Source organism: Gouania willdenowi, chromosome 10 (genome assembly GCF_900634775.1).
Source record: "Gouania willdenowi chromosome 10, fGouWil2.1, whole genome shotgun sequence".
Lineage (NCBI taxonomy): Eukaryota > Metazoa > Chordata > Actinopteri > Blenniiformes > Gobiesocidae > Gouania > Gouania willdenowi.
The window spans coordinates 28,597,833-28,613,908 of record NC_041053.1 but is presented as its reverse complement, the minus strand read 5'-3'; the positions used below and the strand labels follow the sequence as shown (position 1 = coordinate 28,613,908).

At 38.0% G+C, this 16,076-nt stretch overlaps 1 protein-coding gene across 1 annotated transcript in view; it reads right to left on the bottom strand.

Moving 5' to 3' along the window:
- Positions 1-6,272: 6,272 nt before the first annotated feature.
- Positions 6,273-16,076, bottom strand: part of inppl1b (inositol polyphosphate phosphatase-like 1b) — a 28,440-nt gene continuing 18,636 nt past the window's right edge. Inside the window, exons 16-27 of the mRNA XM_028460119.1 lie at positions 14,652-14,751; positions 14,416-14,504; positions 13,283-13,364; positions 12,808-12,897; positions 12,596-12,709; positions 12,428-12,516; positions 12,252-12,339; positions 9,953-10,105; positions 9,459-9,540; positions 7,417-8,212; positions 7,215-7,330; positions 6,273-6,615 (exon numbers count right to left, since the gene is read on the bottom strand). Of these exons, the coding sequence (XP_028315920.1) occupies positions 6,522-6,615; positions 7,215-7,330; positions 7,417-8,212; positions 9,459-9,540; positions 9,953-10,105; positions 12,252-12,339; positions 12,428-12,516; positions 12,596-12,709; positions 12,808-12,897; positions 13,283-13,364; positions 14,416-14,504; positions 14,652-14,751 (1,893 nt within the window). The 3' untranslated portion in view covers positions 6,273-6,521. The remainder of the gene's footprint in view (positions 6,616-7,214; positions 7,331-7,416; positions 8,213-9,458; positions 9,541-9,952; positions 10,106-12,251; positions 12,340-12,427; positions 12,517-12,595; positions 12,710-12,807; positions 12,898-13,282; positions 13,365-14,415; positions 14,505-14,651; positions 14,752-16,076) is intronic.

Sequence of the window (16,076 nt, the reverse complement as noted above, 5' to 3'; positions counted from 1 at the left end):
TTTATGTGTTTACTGTAAATATATACATTTGTAAAAATGTAAATATTTAAGGTTGATAACTTGAATGAACCAAATTAAGTCTATATAAAAATGGGACTCAAGGTTTTTGTTTAGATACACATTTCAGTGCTCTTTTACATAAGCAAAGTGTATAATCTATTGTATTTAAAGGTGTTTTATACACTGTATAACTACACCGTACACTAACACTATATGAAAAATGGTGTTTCGAACCAGTTTATGCGAAATAGACCAAGAAAATGTAATGAATTTACAGAAAATGTGAAATTGAACTACGCAAACCTGAGATGAGGTAACAAGATGTGCATTGTACTTTTTTGACTGTAATGATATATGATGTTAAATGAATAATACAGATCTGGAAAGGAAACAAGACAAACTGTCCTCTTTCCCCTGCGTAATCTGCATTATACAGGTCACATATTTGTAACCGTGGTCTCCCAGCCCTGGAATCTTTTTGTGCTCCATCTTCTTGATGTTACCGTCAGCTAGGATTGGCAAATCTACCTCAACTCTTCACTTCTGCTCCTAGTCAACCACAGTCAACTTCTGCTGGCTGATGGTCAGCTCAGTTCTCAACTTTTATCCATGGCCATCATATATGCTTGGGGTGTTATGACTAGAAAAAGACCTAATCATGAATTCAAGTTTCAGATTTACACAGTGTTTGAGGAAATACTCCCATCTTTTACTGAACAAAAAGGGAGCAATACCACACTCGGACTAGAGAAGGCAAGTTCTGAAGAAGTTGCGGTCGTGAATGTTCCCTTATGACAAGCTGAAGCCAAATGCGGATTTAAGGCTCTGAAAACTTATATAAATAATAACCAGAATATCTAAAACTTGTGAAATAATGTAGATTTTGTTGAAGAACTATAAGGCAAACTGAATTGGTGGCTTTAATTTATTTGAAGACTCATCTGAGGAGAATGAAGCGTTGTCGTAGTTTGTTGAGAAGGTAGCATTACAAATAGAATTTAAGCCATGAGCCAAACTGTGATGCCGGCTTGAATCTGTGTTGAAAAGCAGCTGATGGAGTATGAAGTGATGTTAGAGTGAGAATGAGTCAAATAATCTGAATTTGACTTAGAAATGGATTTGGTAAGAGACCGTGAGAGTTGGTTTATTAGTGATTTCAGCTGAGTCTCACCTCACATTATCATGCTTCTCTCTCCAAAACAGTAACTGCTATTACTCAATTAGATATGGTGGAACTATGAGAGTCTTGTGAGCACTTTTGTGTGCGTGCTTCACAATGTGTCTTGTGGAGCAGTTTAGGAAAGTGGATGTGTTTGCCTGCATCCAGTTATTTTTCCTCTCAGTATAATGTGACTTAATGGTCATTTTTGTCTGATTGCCTCCAGAGATCCACCGTAACAGCAGCACAAGTGGCTAACTGGCTGTCAGCATTCCACCCCATACACATCAATGCACAAAGTGCCTGAAAAGTTATCATTGTTTGAATGTGACTGTTGAAAAAGTATGAATGCTGTGAAAAAGTTGAATTCATGTGATTTTTGTGAAAGTTTCACAGTTTCAATGGCGAATAGAATGCTTTTATTGTCATTATACACAAGGAACAAGGTACCGCTTGTGTTTCAAGATACAGAGAAAAAATAAAAAGAAAGATAGATGAGTGTATTTAAAAGAGGAGCCACCAAGACGATGATAAACAAATAAGTAGACAGTGAGGAAAAATATATTGCACAAATGTCTGAATTGACTGGACACCTCTTATGTGTTCAGTAACCATATTGCACGTGTTGGTGAATCTGGTGGTGCAGACCCAGTAAGATCTGTACCTCTTTCCTAAGGATTTTGACAGAGGATTACTCAAAAAGTACACAGTAAAAGTACTCAATATTATGCATGCAAGTAGTCTAGAAAGTACTAAGTTCAGCGATATATGAATCATGGACTACCTATGTGCAAAATAATCTTTTTATTACACGTCAACGTAGGGTGAAATAGCCTTCATTTTGTGATCTGTACAGGATTTTGACAGAGGATTACTCAAAAAGTACACAGTAAAAGTACTCAATAGTATGCATGCAAGTAGTCTAAGAAGCACTAAGTTGTGGTATATGAATCATGGACTACTTATGGAAAATAATATATTTATTACACGTCAAAGTTGGGTGAAATATCCTTCATTTTGTGATCTGTACAGGATTTTGAGTACTCAATATTATCCATGAAAGTAGTCTAAGAAGCACTAAGTTCAGCGATATATGAATCATGGACTACTTTTGAAAAAGTAGATTATTATTCCACATTAAAGTTGGGTGAAATATCCTGAAATTTTTATATAAATCATGGACTACTTATGGGAACTTTTTGTTTCTTTCACATTGTCCTTTACTTTGAAATTTGGACCCATACCTTCATGATATCTTCAGTTTATTACTGAAGACAATAATAAGCATCACTGTAAAAGTATCGTAATTTTCATGGGTCTGATTGTGAGACTGCAGTCTGACCCACAGTCCCTACCAGCAGCTCTCAGAGCGATCTCATTAGGATTACCGTAAGTATTAGTATATTCACGCACTAGAAAACAACGTTTGATTTAACCAGGCAAACGTGAACCACGACTGGCTTGACTGCAGTTCGCGATCGGTGTGAACACAACCGTGGCTCAGGTGGTAGTGGGTCGTCTTCTGATCGAGAGGTTGGGGGTTCGATCCCAGTACCTGACTATCTGTCGAAGTGTCCTTGGGCAAGACACTGAACCCTAAGTTGCTCCCAGTGGTCGACTAGCGCCTTGCATGGCAGTCCTGTCCCACTGGTGTGTGAATGTGAGAGTGATTGGGTGAATGAGCTGATATGTAAAACGCTTTGAGACTGCTTCAGTGTGGGGATAAAGCGCTATATAAAATCAAGTCCATTTAAGTCCATTTACCATGAGCCTAACGTCATGTTTTTAAATGAATGACAGTAATGCCGTATACCGCGGTAAAATAGGGAGGCGGTATAACGGTATCAAAATTTGGATACCGCCCAAGCCTATCGGCGTGTTAATAGTTAGTATTGCCAATACCGATGCCAGCCTTTTAGTGATGTATCGGTGCCCCTCCAGATACTATTATCGCTATCGGCGCAACATTATTTATCACACAGGAAATTAGACTCATAACCAGGAAGTAGCATCCCCAAGTGTAAGGAGATACTTTTGCCATTTATACAATTACAATATATTGATAAAAAAGAGCCCAGACATTTGTGAAAGAACCCCTTCAACCAAAAGAAACCACATGCATACACCAGTGTTAGTACGTGTGTGTGTGTGTGTGTGTGTGTGTGTGTGTGTGGGTGTGTGTCTGTCTAAGACATTAGTGGGCCAATGTGGTGAAGGATGTTCTTCAACAGAAATCCACCAACAGTGTCTGGTTAATGCATTCATACATTCATTGCAGTTACACTGCGGGTTTCCACAAACAGCAACTGTTATCGGGTGATTACTGACATGAGCTGTAAATTGTTGAACTCCAGGCTGACTTTCACATTAACAGTGTTGCTGCTGTGATGAAAGGAGTGAACACTCTAAGGTCTGCACAGCAACGATAATGTCAACATAAAGACTGGAGACAGGCAGAAAGGTTTTCTTTGCCAAATGACGACAAAATCCAGACGCTTTAAAGGTCATTAGCAATCTAATAAATTTACACGATTAAAAACAACTCTCTGGCTCACATTGTGTCACTGAAAGTGATGCTTTATGTTGGACTGAGTTTAAGAATGGTTCCCGGAGTCTTTGCCTGTGTTCGAAATTGCATGATAACATACTTCTCATACTAAGTTTGATGTCAAAATGAGTATGTAGTGCCTTCACAATAGATAATATGAAAAGATTGCGTATGCGAGAAATACCCGGATATATGGAACATTTTTTAAGCATGCACAGTGGGCACACTAGTCATACTCAATTGTCCCATGATGCATTGCGAGCGGAACACAAAATTGTGCTGGGATCAGGTTAAAGCTAAAAATCAAACATCCCATTTTGAAAACAAAAGCATCTCTTCTTGTTTTCCATTAGTTTTTTTTTTTTTTTAACACTTTTGTAATGAAGGCTCTTGTTTTGAAGTTAACCGGAGGTTTTGTCAGTTGCACAATGGCGGATCTCCAAAAATCTCCGAAATGCTGGAACGAAACGTGCAAGTTTTATGGATCAAATGACCACATGTTGATTTTTTACTTGGTCACTTTCTCACTTAAAATGCTTTCAGAACTTTCAAAGGAGGCGAATCAACGCAGATATTTAGCCTCAGTGTGTTTCAGGTTTTAGTCATTTATAGGTTTGAAATTTATCTTAGAAGACTTGGTCGTATACTTCAGTGGAAACGGTCATCATTGGTCATCATCCCAATCATACTTATAGTATATAGTAGACAGTAAACTCATTGAGTTTGTAGTGTATAGCAATGGTTCCCAACCTTTCTTGTCTTGTGAACCACTTGAGCCTTTTTGTCATACCATGAGTACCCCCTCACTCATAAGTGTTCATGATTCTTCAAAAGTAGAACATAACACAAGTGAATATTCAACGCAAGTCATTTTATTTCAACTTCTTAAATTGAACAATTAATATTCAGGCTTTATCTTCTTATTTAACTTAAAATTATGTTGCCTTCAAGGCAATCAAAATGATAAATATAAGAAATAATTTTATAGTAAGTTTGTCTTATTAATACTGTATGACTAATACTAATATATTATGATTACATTGTTATTAAAGAAAAATAATGAAGTTGAAATTAGAAAAAATAAGAATAAATAAAAAATAACAAGTGATGTAAATAAATAAATAAATAAATAACCTGCCTGTGTTATATAGAACTTTTAATATTTCTTTGAATATGTCCCCTTTAAACAGTCATTTAAACTTTAAAAACAAGTCATAGCGCACACGTACCATTTTATTGAAGGACTTATGAAACGACTGAGTATGTTTTTTTTATTTTCTTGGAAATAAATTCCCAATTTTTCCAAGTACCCCCTGCAATGTGCTCACGTACCCTGTTGTATAGTACGGAGTGTGCCATTTCAAACCGAGCCTTTGTTTCACCAAAGCAAACATGCTAAAGCTCCACTGAGCTAAAAGCTAGTTGTTGTATTTTTATCGTGCAGATTAGCCAACAGTTTTTGCTCCTCAATTGTCCAACAGTCTTAAGCAAACTGACCAAGTACAGTAGAGTATTTGTGAACCCCCACTTTTTAATTATTGTTGAATTATCAGGAAAAAATAAACATTAGCCTTCCCCTTCTGTAATGAAACCATTCATGGGTGTTATCATCATTGCATGAGTAAGGCCATGACTCAGCGGTCACTGACATATACCTGCTGTCAGTAGGCCAGTGTTTCACTTTGCCTTAATCAGTAACCACCACAACTGGATACATAACATTACACAGTCCCAGGCTTAGGAGACAATGAAATGCGTTGTTTTGGCCTCAGCTTTAGTCAAACAATGTTGACATGTCATGGATAAGATTAAAGATGTGTAAAACTGTTGAATATCAACATGTTTTAAGTTCTTACAAAAACTAAGTTCAAATGTTTTCTCGAGTTTATTTATTTCGTTAGGCTGACTCATTTTAAACTATGCTCCTTCTCTTACTGTAACTGGAATAGTAGTGTGGAATGCATAGTTCTGTAAAACGGCATTCATTATTGTGATGAATTTAAATTAAATGTGATACAAACGAACAAAGAGGAGCTATATTTATGCTCATATATGAACAAATTCATCAGATCCAAAGTAAAGAAGGGACTCTGGATTGTTTTAGTTTAGCCAATATAGCCAATATTGGCTCATGGCTAATTGAAACTTTCAGTAGAGGACGTTAATGAGGCTAACCTTACTTTTTTATCGGTACAGTAAAACACTCCATAGCATTATTTCCTAATATTTTAGTGACAGTCGAAGACTCGCTTCATTTGCTTTGCTCAATGTTTTCATAACCACTGCATGACATTTACAGTGGACAGAAATATTGATTAGGCTACACCATTACAGACTGTAAACATAATGACATGGTGGGTTGTACTATATGATCTCTGCTGTATGGCTTTTTATGTACTATAGGTGTAATATAGTTTTTTTACTAGCTTGACTCCAGGCAGACAGCAGCGAGGACCAGAGTGGAAACATCTTTAAGCTTGAACTGGAAACAAAAAGAACTAAAGTTTTACAGTCATTTAGCATTTATTAAAAACACAAGAAATGAGATCACAATGAAATGGTCAGTGTTTGCATATATGTCTGTGACCGTTGAGTTGTATTCATTTAACTGAAGTCTACAGATCCTATTTGGATGGATTGATGCACCAAATGAATCTGCTTCTATGAAACCGCCCAGTTTGCAGTTTTCAACAGTCAAACAAGGACTAAAGTTTTTTTTTTTTTTGTTTTTTGTTTTGGCCCCCGAAAGTTTTTCTAGTTGTGAGCAAGTGCATTTGGTTGGAGACGTATTCACAATGTTTCATTTCGCTGCAGTTATGTCCAGTTCCTGGGTAGGTTTTTGAGTATTCTGTGTCGATGTAATGGATTTGTCACTCCTGCAGCACAAAGGTCCTCTTCAGTGATGGCACTGCAAAAGAAACGTATATGAATTCATAGCTTGTGCATTCTGGGATTTTTTAACTTGGACTCTATCTTCAACTGGACTGCAGATAACACAACTGGCTCTTTTCAATGCTCTGTGCCATGTGTGGGATAACATGCTAGGAAAATGAGAGTGTTTTCTGGTTCACAGTTTGAAAACAATGCCCACACATCTGTATGATTACTGGAACAGATTTTCGAGTCAGTGAACACTCGCAATACTGAGTTAGTGATGAAAAACAACCAGCCTCCAATCCTGCACTTTATAATGACATCAAACTGATCTGAGTGGGATTTTTACTTTTGGTCAATCTACTGATGTTGTTGTTGTTTTGGGTTTTTTTTGCTCTTCTTTCTCCAAACATTTAGTCCTGTTTAATTTAGAATTGTGGCCGGGGTTGAGAAAATAAAGAATATAATAATTCTAACAAAGCATGGGAAAGGGAATCCATGGATTTGTGATTTGTGAACATGTGTAGTGAACTGCTAACAATCTAAATAGGGTCCTAGATGCTTCCCTTGCCAACAAATTTCTCTTAAAAGTGTTTTAGAAACATAACAAACAAACCTTGAGTGTTGTTTTACCTGAAATAATCCAAATCATCCCAACCGTTGAGGCTCAGCCCTTGAGTGTACTTTTGAAGACCCAAAGTACTGAGGAGCTCTCGCACAGTCTCTGGTGCACCATGAAGGATTGAATCCTGTAATTAGATAAAGGATACTGTTGATTCTCATAGAACAAAGGGCATGAAAATGTTCAGGTCAGTGTTTGAAAGCAGGCTCCTACCTCCTTCTCCCCTCTGTAGCCTCCATCTGCATGCAGTGAGGGGCCATTTCTATAATTAGACCTCTGGCTGAACACGGACGGGCCTTTCCTTTCTGAAGGGAAGAAGTCCACCTCACTGAGGGACTTGGCAATTTGCAAAGCAGTGAGTGAGTTGTCTCCTGAAGGACCTGGGGGCCGCTGATTTGCCATCCAGGGAACAGATGCCTGATAGCCAGCGATATGAGTGGGAGTGTAGGGAAAAGAAGGTGGTGCCTTGGTAACTTTGATTACATTTGTCCTTTCTGGAAGAAGCTGGTGTCGATTCTCTCTGTTTTTTTCCTTGATTATTGCTGAGTGATTCATGTACAAGTTCCTTCCTTTGCTTTCTGGCTGCACCGCCTCCAATACACTGTTTTTACTTTGGTACGAATTATTAGTCTGTGCCGATTGTTCCCGATACTGTGAAAGGACCTTAGTCGAGGGTGGAGATATCGGAGACGTGTTGTTGGTTGGGAAAAGCTGATAAGCGGAGCTGTTTTGGCAAGTTTGAGTGTCATTGGTTGGAGTGTACTGAGGGAGGATTGCTGGAATTTCAATCTCTGTGAAGTCTGATCTGTGACTGTGACGTCGGTCGTAGCCTGGTTGCACCGAGACCTTCGGGAGCTGGAGGACCTCGTTACCAGACCAGATCACCTGAGGCTCCCTTGGCTGAGAGGGCGTGTCCTGAAACATGCGCGGCACTGACACACCTTCAAAGATGAAATAGGCCGGGTTGGTGTAGCTGCTTGGAGTTAGTTTAAGAGGGGCAGCAGAGGACCTGAAATATATACACATTCATCAATATTAATCAAATATCAGTCAAATAAATGAGATATCTGCACTGATGTGCTAATCTGCAACAAAGTTTCCTGATGCCATAACATTAAATCCATGTTACTACCTGTTTCATTAGAACGACAAATCTTTGGTACAACAGAATTTCAGAATTTCTATTTCATCTAATGATTTTAAGAGCCCTGATAGAAAACAACATGATTTGCAAAACATGCAAGAAGACACAAGAAAACATCACAAAAGTCATAAACATTCACTAATTTGACCTCATTTCCCTCCGGTTTAACACCCAAAAAAAATGTAAATATAAAAACGTATAACTTGACTGTCCTGTATTGTAGTATGTTGCTCTGGAACTCAGGTGAAACGTTTAACAAGCCATTACCAGCTACTCTAGACACGTCCTCTTTTCACGTCTTGCCCGGGATGTCTGGGCATATATTACACAAATGAATGAAATTGTCCAGGTCTCAAAGGGATCCTGAACGCATCTCGGAGAACACGTTAATGTAGAAGACCATAACTCTGGTAATATTTGCTCTCTCTGAAAAATTTCCCCAGTTTTTGAAAGCTGGAGTTGCTGTTTAAAGCCAATATTGTGTTATTACAGTAGTTCTACTCACACTTGATGGAATCATTAAAGATGGCACTTTGTTTTGACAAAACTGTCACACACGAGGAAAAGAGAAAGAGAACCAAAGTCTAAGAGAAAGAGGGATTAAAAGAGACCAAATAATGGTGGATTTAATTGAAAACATTATTTGTTGAAGTGTATATTTAATGATTGTTGACTGTTCTGTAAGCCTTGAGTTTTTTATTGTAGTTTTGGTTTCTAGAAGGAGATGTTTCCCATTGTTTCAATAATTGAGAGATTCTAGGAAGGTTTATATGAGATTTTTCAAGGACAGATTGTTATAATGCATAATAAAGGGGATTGACTTGAGTCCATTTTTAAACCGTATTGGCAATAACAACATATTTATTTATTATATTGTATTTTGCCATTACAAAGTAAAAAACGTTGAGTACCTTTTGAGCATGCCGAGGTCGGCCCAAGTGTCCACTTTGTTTGGCATCAAAATATGGTCACTCTACTCTAGGCAAACTTATTTGTATAACGCATTTCCTACACAAGGCAATTATATATGCTTTACATGATTAAAGGTGTAGCATTTAGTTGGACTGTTTCATAATAATTCATATTAAAAAAATCCTTAAGTGGTCCTCACCTTTTCATTGGCATCTGTGCGGTTGCAAGGGACACGTTTGCCCTGCCTGGGCCTTTATCGTCTTTCTCTACACTGATCCACTCTACAAAGGCCAAGAACAAAAGATGATCAAGTCATTGTTTAATTAGGAAAAAGTGCTCCAAAGTCTGCAGAGTGCATGGAGGTTAAAAGCTGGCAAGAGCAGTCACACAACCCTGTGATTGGTGTGTTTTGTAGCTGACCTGGTGCCCTAAAAATCTACCATCTGCCTGGTTTCAAATTCTCAGGATGCATCTGGCCAGAGTGAGTCAGTCAGGAGCCAAAAGAGGAAGTGATCAATAGATACCAGCAGTGTAGCGCCAAGCCAGGAGTCATTGAGAAACCAAATAGAGGAAGTAATGTGAGGCCCACTGGAGAGTTGAAGAAAGCAGTGACCTTAAGAGATTGAAAGCTTGGTGGGAAGTGACAGTGCAAGCAGGGCCAAGATTTAGAAAAGGATGCTGAGGTTGTTTCACCGTAGATCTTCCTTCTTGTTCCTCGCCTCTCCTTTGGGACGTGGATTCGGACTCGCCCTCGTATGGAGCCCATCTCCTCTCCTCTGTGACTTAGAAATGTCTCAAATTGCTCTGACACACCAGTGAGTGAACGTAAAGCTACGCAGCATTCACCTGTGACAGATGAGAAACAAGCACCACATTTGTCTCACTTTACTCTATGGTGGAGGCTTACGCTCATGAAAATAAATGATCACAACAACATATTTGATTCTACAGTTCATTCAATGTTGAAACTTAGATTTGATGCACATTGAACAATTTTGAGGGAAGATATGTGAAAATGTATTGATGAAATTAGATGGTAATGTAAAACTTCTGTTGGTCAATCATTGTGAAAATTGTGGATTTAAAGTGTAAGTACACCCTAAAGCCACTTTTTTCTGCTTAATACATATATGATGATGAAGTAATGTAGTTTCTTGATTCTAGTCCCACTCTTCACATTTTAATATAAGTCAGTGTTTTTCAACCTTGAAGGTTGTGACCCCATGTGGGGTCACCTGGAGTTTAAATCGGGTTGCCTGGAATGTCTAGTAATTGCTAAAAAATAAAAAATGACTGATTAGAAATAATTTTTTTCAATATGTCATACACTTTTTTTGGAAAATTAAAACAACATACAATCTGAAACAACTATATTCTATACAGTTGTACAAATAATAATAATGATAAAATGCAGTTAAAAAATTATCTGACGTGGCACAACTTGTCACTAACCCTGGCGACTCTGTACATTTTAATACAGTATAACAAACATGATCAAAAATGTAAATCTGTCTTTAGGGTCGCCAGTAAATTCTTGATATCAAAATGGGGTCACGATCCAAAAAAGGTTTGGAACCACTGGCCTAAGTATTTAAATTTAGTGTTTTTTGTTGTTGCAATTTAATTTTGCTATTGGCTGAGATTAGACCAATGACGTCTTTTTGGATCAGTGACATCACTAACCCCCACTGTTGGCTCTGACCCTCCCATAAAAGAAAGGGGGGAGGGACTAGGTTTTTTCCTCTCGTGGCCCTGAGTGAACATTGATTGACAGGTCCATGCATCGCTGTGGGGGCAGGGCTGCTGTGACTGGGCGTGTCTTAAGTAATCGAGGAGCAACGCCCATAATCATAACCCCAGTGGCAGGTCGGCCACTAGACTTCAATTAACTCCATGTTTTTTCAGCAGCTGCATGACTTTCTATGCAAAAGTGTTCCTATAATAAACTCTGGATTTCATGATATCAATCACAACATGGGTGTGGAGTGTGTCAGCTCTCTGTCAAGTTCCCCTAACCCAGGATGTAGAGGAAGGTGTTGTCATTAGCTCCTTTATTTGTGAGGATCCAGGAGGCATCGTCACCATTGTTATCCATTTTTTTCTTCTGTCACAGAATTTTGGCGCGTTTGACCGATTTTGACAATTAAGATGTTAAAACATGTCAAAAAATTAAGCACAGGGGTGCTTGTTTTTTTGTGATTTGTTACTTTTATCATTATTTTTTAATGCATTTTTTTGTTCAAAAATGTCCTCATTTATTTCGATTGGGAATTTCATTGTTTTAAGATTTAACAACTATAACTTTAGACTTCAGCTGTTCAGCCATTCTACAACGGATTTCAACCATTCAACTTTTAAAAAATTCAGCAGTCTGATGGCTAATGCTAGGCTAATGCTAATGCTAGCTAATGCTAGGTAAACGCTAGCTAATGCTAGGTTAATGCTCGCTAAAGCAAGGCTAATGCTAGCTAATGCTAAGCTAATGTTAATGATAATGCTAAGGTAATGCTATGTCATCTAATGCTAGCTAATGCTAATGCTAAGTTAGTGGTAATGCTAGGTAATAACAAGCTAATGCAAATGTTAATGCTAGGCTAATGCAAACGTTATGTTAGGCTAATGCTAATGCCGTGTTTAATGATGCGGGCTAGGACCTGCATCCTCACTTGTATTTTCTTCAGGTAATGCAAATATTGTAGTTAGTAAATGGTTCTGCGTCGATGTGTATATAATATAAAATGGATATAAAGGATGAATGGATTGATTGACGGATGGATGAGACATTGCGTTACAAACCTTTAATTTCAGATTTTCCTTTCAATATGTAATCCCAACTATTCTGACAAGACCTTTATCCCACTGATTGTGTGTTGTTGCATTGGTAACAGAAATGATCGTAATTAACATTTCCGATAGATTAAAATGCTACTGAGTGCCAACCTCTTTGAAACTGGAACCTGACATGAGTGAGTACCGTAGTTCTGTGACTTACCATAAGATTCAAATCCATCACAGGACTTTACAGACAGCAGCAGGTGTTGATCCTGAAGATAGTCCATGTCAGACAAAAGTGGAAGAAGCTATTACAAACACACAGAAAAACCCAAAGTAAAGACATAGAATACTTACAGCATGAAACAGTAGCTAACTATCAAAGCAGCGTCTGACCTTTGGTAGTTGCTTGAAGGACCAGCCCAGTTTGAGAAAACGGGGCACATCACAACTCTGGGAGTCATTCTCGCTGGAACGACGAGGCTCTGTAAAATGTTTTTATGAAAACTGCTCCTCTGACATATAATTATGTCCAATAAGTGTGTTTTAATGGGGACACCATACCTTCAAGACACGAGGAATGAAATTCAATGAAGAACCTTGCTTTGCTGGAAGTCTTTACAATGGCCTCGATCACTTCTAGCTCGATCCAGGATTTCTCAATGCTGACATTTGCATCTGTTTTGTATCAAAGAGAAGGAATAATGGCAATTACATCAAAGTACACACTGAGATTGAATTATCTTTGTTTTCAAAAAAAGCAGCCAAGACAGCACCTGATTTGGAACGGGGTGATGAAGTCACCCCCACCTGGAACGTGGCAAAAACCGGTGAGTGATCACTGGTGAAGATGTCATCTGTGCATCCTGGCCAAGATTAAAGATGAATACATTACTTCACTGTGTTGGGGTAAAAACATCTTAGATCTGCATTGTGGCTTTGTTTTCATACATACAAGCAATTGTGTGTAAAGCACATGGTGGAGGGAATGTTGGTCAGAAGTTTATGAGAAAGAAGTCAGAAAAAGCTTTTGGAGCTTAACAAGAGGAAATGCCTTTGTTCTATGAAACCCACAGAGCAGATTACAAGAGTTCACTGGTGTTTGCCCTCAAAGCCCTTTAACACTTCAGATATGACCACATGAGATGTAATTTAAGAGCTTTATTGGTGTTGCTATACACTCGGAACGTGCTTCATTTAGCCCGATGGAGCTGTACATCCTTTATTTACATTCACACCCTCTGCTCTCACCATATGCAGTGCAGATGTTGTGCGTCTCTGGGTAGGACTTCCATAAAATCCTGTCACACCACGATGGAACATTGACTCGCACCTACAAGAGCAGATTTAGCTACAATGTCATTCATAATAAGGAAAACGGAACACACTGCCGTGCCAGTTTATTGCACTGCATACAAGGAATACTGACATTCTGACATGAGCCCTCATTCCTTTAATGCCATTTGTCTCTGATTTAGACAGGTTAACTATTCCTCTGCTATCTTTAGCGATGGGGCAGCTGCTGCCAAAGTTGCTACAAGCGCTTTAAATAGGAATAAGTTACACTCAAAGTTAGAATGTTAGATTAAACTTAGAATGTAGTCGTACAACATGGATAGAATAGCTACCTTTAAACTACCAGGTAATTAGTTTCACAAAATAAAGTAAAAATTGCGCTCATTGTCATTTTCTTTTAAAGAATAAATAAATAATCAAGAATTTAATCGAAATAAAAATAGAAAACATTTCTATGAAATTAAAATAGAACAGGTGTAAAACTCATGGCCCCGGGGCCAAATCGGGCCCTGTAGGTCATCCGATTCGGCCCGCAGGTGAACGTAAAAGTTACAGAGGAAACATGAATCATTGTGTAAATGAAACTCAACACTCCTGGTGCTTAGTCATTTATAGTGTTAAACTTTTGAGAAAACTCAAAATTCTTACAAAGTCCTCTCATTTTCTTCAAATTAGTAAATAATATTTCCCTTAATTAAATGGAAATTAGTCACAAAATCTAGAAAATGTAAAATGAAAATCCTATTGGGACTGATATCTGTGGTTTATTGCTTTAATATGGTTTCTTACGTATTTTGTATTTTATGTATACGAACAAGTGCAAACTAGGGCACAATAATGTTGAAATTGCTCGTTTTCCCACATAAAATCTGTGGCCCACTTGAGATGAAACTGCTCTGTATTTGACCCCTGAACTAAAATGAGTTTGACACGACTGCATTAGAACATACATAACATTAAAGATTTCAACAGCAACTCAGGTGTAGACATTATTCTGAATGTCCTTCTCTCTCCTGTGACTGAATGGGTTTTGATTGAATAAACAGTATAACTGTTATTTAATGTGCTTTAACAAGCTGGTGACTCACGCCTGAGGTCTTGTACTTCTGCCACAGATAGCAGTCTCTGGAGCCGCGCTCGTAACGATATGTGGGTGGAAAAGTGATCTTCTCTTCCTCTTAACCGTGAAAAGTAGAAGTAGGATGGAAAAAAGTAGCATTGCAGTCATTCATATATTTGTCTTTTTTTAAACCAGAAAACAGCAGTTTGTTTGTCGGGATGTGACATTTAAGAGTAAACAATAAAACAAATAAATAAAACTCACTGAAATTTAAGAAGGCCTTCCTCCTGTGTCTCTCTTGGGTCAGCTGATCTGCACACATCAGCTCCTCAAACTCCCTCTTGGACACATGTTTGAGGATGTCCTGGAGACGGAATGAAACGGGAACATTAAAGTCTGAGATTACACAAAAAAAAGCCATTAAGAAAATAAAAAATAAATAAAATTCCATATGACATTTTGTCTTTTGTTTAACATTTCAGTAGTCGATAGTCCCTCCTATCTCCTTTCCTATCCACTTTTCCATAACCCCGTGGATGACGCCACGGGGTTAAGGAAAGGTGTTAGGAGAGGAGATAGGAAAAGTTCATCACGTATGTTTTGACAATCAGACGCACTTCAACTAGGTGACGTAATATTCAGATGGCCGTGAAGGTTAGTGACGTCTGCCGTGGTGAAAAAACTACACATTTCCGAAAATGGACTAAAAAGCACATTTATAACACTTTCCGCTGATATAATCTAAAAAAAATCACACGGTTTGAATGTAAATCAAAGGAAAAGAGGCTACGAGGAACAAAACTGAAACTTCCACTCAGAAAGATTAATTATGTTGAATAAAACATCATGTGGATAAAAATGTCCCTGATTTCTTATTCTTGAACCACAGAGTGTCTGTTTTATATCAGTTATAATCTTATAATATGGCTGCATATAATAAAATATTGGTTTTAGATTATTTAAAGTGATTCGAGGCATATTATTGCATTGGTGACTTACATGATCTCCGTCCCTTGTCGGTCATCGAGAGTTTCCGTAAACGCTCAGGTGTGCGTGCCCCTTTAAATGTTGTCGCCGCAAGGAATTGTGGGTCAGCATTATGCAGTCTCCTTTGGTAAAAGATGCATCCGTGTGTTTCCTAGGCTAAAGGAGCTTATAAAGGTAGCATTGAGCCTCCTTTCCTCAGCATAAAGAGAAGTCGAACACTTTTTTTTTTTTTTATCATGGCCACCACTTAAACACTTAAGTTAGGTTAAGGAACAGTGGATAAAACAGAAAATAGGAGGGACTATTCGGACGTAGCCTATGTGTGTCTCTGTGTGCAAACAAGTTCATTTGTAAGACTCCAATGAGTGGCACTGAGAGACATTTGGTTTGGTTTTTCATTCATTAATGGCAGGGTTGGGGTCAATTATAATTGTAATCGTGTAATTCAGTGGTTCCCAAACTTTTTGTGCCCAAGGTACACCAAAAGATCCCACCTATTGTGCAAAATAGCCTTTATAACACGTGTTATCACTCGTATCATGTACAATATCTGTAAATGTGCATAATTATTTACTAATGGCAAATAAAATGTGACAAAGACAACTATGATATGAAATATTCATTAATGAAATATATTTTAAAACATTAGGTATGAAGTTTGCCTGTTTATTATGAAATAAATGCATACAAAGTTGTAAATTA